Source organism: Leucopleurus acutus, assembly GCF_964270905.1.
Source record: "Leucopleurus acutus genome assembly, chromosome: 11".
Classification (NCBI taxonomy): domain Eukaryota; kingdom Metazoa; phylum Chordata; class Mammalia; order Artiodactyla; family Delphinidae; genus Leucopleurus; species Leucopleurus acutus.
This window is the reverse complement of record NC_139152.1, coordinates 10,346,711-10,353,129: the sequence shown is the minus strand read 5'-3', so window position 1 is coordinate 10,353,129 and position 6,419 is coordinate 10,346,711. Positions and strand designations below refer to the sequence as shown.

General features: G+C 44.6%; 1 protein-coding gene across 1 annotated transcript; it reads right to left on the bottom strand.

Annotated features, from left to right (window-relative positions):
- Positions 1 to 922: 922 nt before the first annotated feature.
- On the bottom strand, positions 923 to 6,025 carry CDKN1B (cyclin dependent kinase inhibitor 1B). The gene is made up of 3 exons (XM_082850865.1): positions 5,067 to 6,025; positions 4,396 to 4,525; positions 923 to 2,269 (listed from the first exon to the last, which is right to left on the bottom strand). Exons 1-2 carry the CDS (start codon positions 5,539 to 5,541, stop codon positions 4,404 to 4,406), a joined length of 597 nt encoding a protein of 198 aa, XP_082706991.1. The 5' UTR covers positions 5,542 to 6,025; the 3' UTR covers positions 923 to 2,269; positions 4,396 to 4,403.
- Between the last annotated feature and the right edge of the window lie 394 nt (positions 6,026 to 6,419).

The window sequence follows — 6,419 nt, the reverse complement described above, 5'->3', positions numbered from 1 at the left end:
CAATTTCAGGTCAAAATAAGCTGAAATTATCTTGTTTAGAGCCCCTTTTGGGGTGCAATAAATTCAATGCAAGTATTTGAGAGAAACAATTGAACCCAAATCCAGATTTTTGCATTTAACCATTTGCAGATTCCTAGAAAAAATAATTTCATCTTACACCTTAGCCACATTTTATGAGAATTTCAAATTGCAGGGATTATCCTAATAAATCTGACTTTAAAATGCCGTGTTTAATTTTTTTTCTTATTTAAATAAAAAATATCTTTGCTCTGTGTATATGGAATCCTCAAACTCTCAGATCCGGTATTCAGATTAACCAGTTTTAGGTTGTGTAGATTATAACCAGGAAATTTAGAAATTGAGGAGTTCGTGTATGATGAGCAGTTCAATTTGAAGCATACCTGTTCTACCTAAATTAGTGTGGAATGCACACCCATTTCTAAAGGACCTATATATCTGAATATTTTGGATGAGAGGTGTAGATTAGATGGTCTGAAAAATGGCTCTAATTCCTCACAACACTGCATGTGTAAATACAGAATTTAGAGAAATCACCATGTTAGTTTCATTTTCAATCCTGCAAACGTGTGATCGGTCTACGCTTATGTAACAATGTTTGGTTCTGACATATTCATATCCTAGAGACGTAAATATTTGAACTAATGGAGACTTTGACCATCTTATTAATATGAAAATGTGGCCTGCCTACTTTCCACTTCTAAAGCTTTGTCCACCCATACAGAACTAAGTGGAAAAGAGTGACTACTACATTCGGACCTACATAAACATCATCTGGGTGGTGGGCCTGAATTATCTAGGTGTTTGCCACTTCATATTATATTTGTGGAAATATGACAAAGCTAGGTCAAATACCTCAAGCTTACTAATAAGGTACATTACATACAGTTCAAGTCAACAAATAGCTATGGAAGTTTTCTTTATTGACTACTTGATGTGTAACAATAATTGGCGTCTTTTTCACACATTACAAAAAATTATACCTGGCTCAGTATGCAACCTTTTAAGCACAGCCATATTATTTAAAAGAAGAAGGGGGAAAACCTAGTCTACCCAATACAGCATTTACAAATGCACAAAACATGCCGCTTTGGCTTGTATGTTGTCTAGATTAAAAAAAAAAAAATCTCTTTTTAACATAAATAAGTTAGTATAATTTTCAGTGTCTTTACAGAGTTATGTACACAGGTACACTTCAAATGGTTTTGTTTCATACACATACACAGGCAGTGTAAAAATACTGTTTAAAGATGTAGTATCCATTTCACATTTCACCTATCCACGGGTGCTTTTCTCTATACGCACTTTCCTTTAAAAACACCACTTTCCTTTGGGCAAATTAACAAACAGAATGAGAAGCTGTAAATTAAACATTATTTCATTATTTTTTGTCAAGTTACTTACAGATCTTTAAAAATATCCAAGGATTTAGAATTATTTTAACTGTGTCTACACACCCTGAAGTGAAAAGAAAATTAAGAAATTTTCTCAACAAATCTGATAAAAACTAAATGGTCAATTCTGAGCATTCAGAACTCCCCCCATACATGCCAGATTTTTGCCCAGGGGTACCTGGAGTGATTACCGAACAGCTGAATACTTTAACTGGCAAATTCCAATTTTAAGGGAGACTGGAGAAGCCGGGGAGCACTGAGTAGAGTTTTGTTTAAAAAAAAAGCCATTTGCTGCTACATAACGGAATCATCTGAGCTCCTAAATGAGAAAAAAGCTTCATGTAAAAAAATAAGTATCAATTTTCTGCAGCCAGTGTTCAAATTTGGATGATTTTTTAAATGAAGTATCAGTTCTCACTGAAAGGGACATTACATCTTTAAAGAAAACAAAACCTTCCCCCCAGACTGCTTCTCTTAGTGCAAGTCAAATATTTTTCTCCTTGCTCTAAGTCAAAGCAAGCTCTTCATACCCCCCCCATGCCAATTCCTCAGCCCCACCCTGCCCTCCCTTCCCCAAAGTTTATGTGCTACATAAAAAGTAAAAACTATATACACAGGTAGTACAATGAAGCAAATAAGGAAAAACCTAATTGCACAATGCTACATCCAATGCTTTTAGAGGCAGATGATTTAAGAGTGCCTAAAACTTTAGTGTTATTGGGTTGTTGCTGTTCAGTGCTTATAAGGGATGTCCACTCCGTGGAGTCAGCGATATGTATTCAAAATGTTTAATTTATTTCTTCCTTGCTTCATCAAGCAGTGATGTATCGGATAAACAAGGAAACATACTCTCAATTCTGCAAAAGAAACAAGAAAGAATTAGGAGAAAAGCACAAGAACAACATTGCCAATATATGACGGGAATTATTTTGTTACTGTCTTTGTTGGGAAATACCTGAGCAATAGCAAAGAAAGAACGTGCTAAAAGTTGGTGCTCAGAGTCACCTCCATCCAACATTTCCTTCATTGGATTTTTACTCTCCCCTGCACTGTGGACTTTTGTCTAGAGCAGTGGTTCTCAACAGTGGGTAATTCTGCCTCCCCCTCCACCCCCGGGGGACATTTGGCAATGTTTGGAGACATTTTTGGTTGTCACACTGGGTGGGGAGGGGGTGCTACTGGCATCTGCTGGGAGAGGTCAGGGATGCTGCCAAAACATTCTACAATGCGCAGGACCGCCTCCCACGACGAAGAATTATTCGGCCCCAAATGTCAACAGTACAGAGGTTGAGAAACCCTGGTCTAGAGAATCGGGGGTCAAAGATAGTGAGAAAGGACAGACACAGGAAAATTCAGAAAGTGTAACACACGCGAATAGCAAGATTTTCTAAGTTTGAAAAATAATTGTAAATCACACTGAAAAAGACTATCCAAAGAAAATTCTATTCACTTTTTTTCCCTCAAAATATTTTAGTCTTAGTCATATGTAGAATATACACACGAATGCTTATGAATAGGTCCTTACTACTATTTCCTGTATTCTCTGAACTAGCAATATTTACTAACAAATGCTTCTCTGTATGTCAGAATGGGGCCAGATCAAAATCCAGTAGGTCTGATTTGCTGTGGCTCATCTGATGAGCTAGGCCACAAGTCACAAACCAACAAGAGCTGCAGGTGGTAAGGTTGCTTCAGAAAATTTTTTCAACCCATTTACCCACTTCATATATAAGCTGTGATGGAGAAGTTCAATAGCGCCGTTTTGTATAAGCTCTGAAAAATATGTATGTAATGAAATCCTATATATGACACTGATTTAAAAATACAACAAACTTGAACCCCACCTTCATCCCTTTTTTTAATTTTTATAGATGAGGATTTTAAAAGTTAATATCAACATCTCTTAGGATCTCTTTATATGCTAAGCTATGAGGGTGTTTTGGAAAAAAAAAAGAGGACACGGTCGTTGTCTGTAAGACGTTTACAAACTATTAATACATGAAGTCTGATCATTATGGAGACCAATCCACGTAAAGCTGGGGGCTGAATTATTCAAATTAGCTTTTCACGTTGATCATATTTTAGTAGATGGTAAAAATCTCCACTTCCCTTGTTTGGGGGACACCTACCCCGTCAGCCCTGATATCTACTATCCATTTCCCCTACAAGTATCTAAATTCCCCTGTTATAGCACGACTGGCATACACATGCTGACGTGTTCCTGGACTGCTTACCCTGGCAGTTACTTTAACTTTTGCTTTGCAACTTCAGTGTTATCAGACATTCCGTCGGAACCTTAGGATTTTTGAGCCTTCCATTTTGGTTTTTTTAAATACACACGTTCCTTCTCCATCCCCCAAACTTGTCAGAAGACAGGGAAAGTGAGAGTTTGTGAAAATGATAAAAACCAAAGGAAGCCACATACCTCGCTTGTCACGTTTCTAACCATTTGAACAACCATCTATGAACCATTTGTGCCTCACTTTTCCCTCAAAGTTTGAATTAAATCATTTATTTGCATTAAATCATTTTTCCATGGATAGCTCAAAATCTGAGTCAACCTGGTCTTCTGGGAGATGAATTCTCATGAAGTGGGATGGAGGCAGACCCCCGCTCTTGTTCAGATGGAAAAAGAACCTATTGTTCCCAACATGTTTTGATGGGACTCTCAGAGAACTGACCTCCCTCCCCACAGGGCCTTGGTTACAAGTACTTGCCTGGGACCCTTGCTCTAATCATTTGGTACTTCAAAGGAAAATGATCTCAGGACGTAGAAACTGGGAAGAATTACAGCACCTCCACACTAATTCTCAGTCTTCCCCATTCCTACTTTTTTTGACCTCCAAAATATAAACCAAACAAAAACCCACAAGCTCTAATCTGCCAGCCACCACTGAGATCGGGTTATCCTGGGGCTGGAAAGCCCACGAGTTCCTGCTGCCCAATTCGGGGGTCACTGCTTTGCTCGTAGTAATCAACCCACCGAGTACTTTACGTTTGACGCCTTCTGAGGCCCGGCTTCTTGGGCGTCTGCTCCACTGAACCCGCGTTCGGGGAACCGTCTGAAACATTTTCTTCTGTTCTGTTTGCTCTTTTGTTTTGAGAAGAGGAATCTAAGGGCAGGAGGGAATTTTAAAAAGAACACAGACAAACAATCTTTATTAGAAAAAACAATGGGTGACAGAAGTGGACCCAAGAACCAGGGGACGAAAAACCCACCACCTACACCCACAATCCTGGATCCGTCATTCCCAGTGGCCTTTAAGGGCACAAAATGAGGTTGTTTTCACATAACAGAAAGTATATTCTACGCCCCCAAAGCTCTCTCTCCAAAGCGAAGAGGGAGGCCGTTGATAAACATCCCAACGTTGTCACATACCTACCGCTGGCGAGCGGGGAGGAGCCGCGATGTTTTCAGTTAGAAAAATTACCAGATAACACAGTCTCAGGCTTCTGACTTAAAAGTCATAAACAGGCAAGCAGTCAGCTAAATAAATAGCATTTAAAACCTAAGATTAAGAAAGTGCGCTCCCCCAGAGCTAAATCAGAATGCGCTGAAAACAAAGTTGAGGTTAAAGACCCTCAGGCAGGCAAAGCAGTGCCGCTAACACAGACACACAGAAAGACATTTCACTCATTTGAAAGGGTCATTACCGTCTGTGGCAGGTCGCTTCCTTATCCCAGTGCACTGCTCCGCTAACCCCGTCTGGCTGTCCGGTGCATCAGTCTTCTGGTCTACCAAATGCGTGTCCTCTGAGTTTGCCTGAGACCCAATTAAAGGCACCGCCTGGCGGGTCCCGCTGACATCCTGGCCCTCCTGCGCCGGCACCTTGCAGGCGCCTTTGGGTGGCCGCGGGGGTCTGTAGTAGAACTCGGGCAAGTTGCCCTTTTCCACCTCTTGCCACTCGTATTTGCCCTCCAAGGGCTTGTGATTCTGAAAATCAAAATTCCACTTGCGCTGGCTGGCCTCTTCCATGTCTCTACAGTGCTTCTCCAAGTCCCGGGTTAACTCTTCGTGATTGACCGGGCCGAAGAGGTTTCTGCAGGCCGAGGGCTTGGGGTACTCCGCCTGTCTGGCGTCCATCCGCTCCAAGCTCGGGCTCCCGTTAGACACTCGCACGTTTGACATCTTCCTCCCCGGGCTCGGCGACCGCCTCTCTTGCGCTCTCGCAAAACAAAACGAACAAAACAAGACGCCCCGACCCAGCCCGAGCCCCTCTTATAAGCCCTGCGACTGCCCTCCGAGCCAAGAGAAACAAACACGGACGAGTAAGTGCCCGAGCGTCAGGAGCGCGCGGGGCTGGGGGAGGGGGCGAGGGGCAGCCCCGGCCAGGCAGCCCCGAGTCCCCGCCGATCAAGTGGACTGGCGAGCGGGAGGCGGGGAGGGGAGGGGAGAGGAGCGCAGCGGAGAGAGGAGGGGGCAGAGCCAGTCCAAGTCCGGGCAGCTGCGAGCCCGCGGGTCCCGCCGACCGAGCGGCTCTCCAAACCTTGCCGGCGTCGGAGTCGCGGAGCGGCGAGAGAGTGGGGACAGGGGAGGGGGAGAAAAACACCCCGAAAAGACGAGCCCCCTTTTTTTAGTTGCCCAATATGGCGGTGGAAGGGAGGCTGACGAAGAAGAAGATGATTGACACTGCAAGTCTATTTAAACAGAGGAGGAGATCATTGGTCGCGGCGCCGGGAGCCGCCCCGCCGAGGCTGGCGAGCGCGGCCTTAAGGTGGCCCCGGGGCGGCCGCGGCGCCTCCCCGCCTCCCGAGCGCGCCCTCGCCGAGCGCGCGCCCGGGAGATGGGCTGGTCGCGTGACTGCTGGAGGCGCACGGCTGCCAGCAAACCTGCTCCGGCTGGCCTCGGAGAAATTAAAAATAAGACAAACAAGCTAGCCAAACGGCCGGGGAGCCGGGGAGGGGCCTGTGCAGCGGGGCCGGCGGGGCGGCGGGTTCTGGTCCCGGCGCTGCGCGGGCCGGCGCGCGGCTGCTCCGGAGCCCCGACCTCCCGCTCCTAGCCCGGGA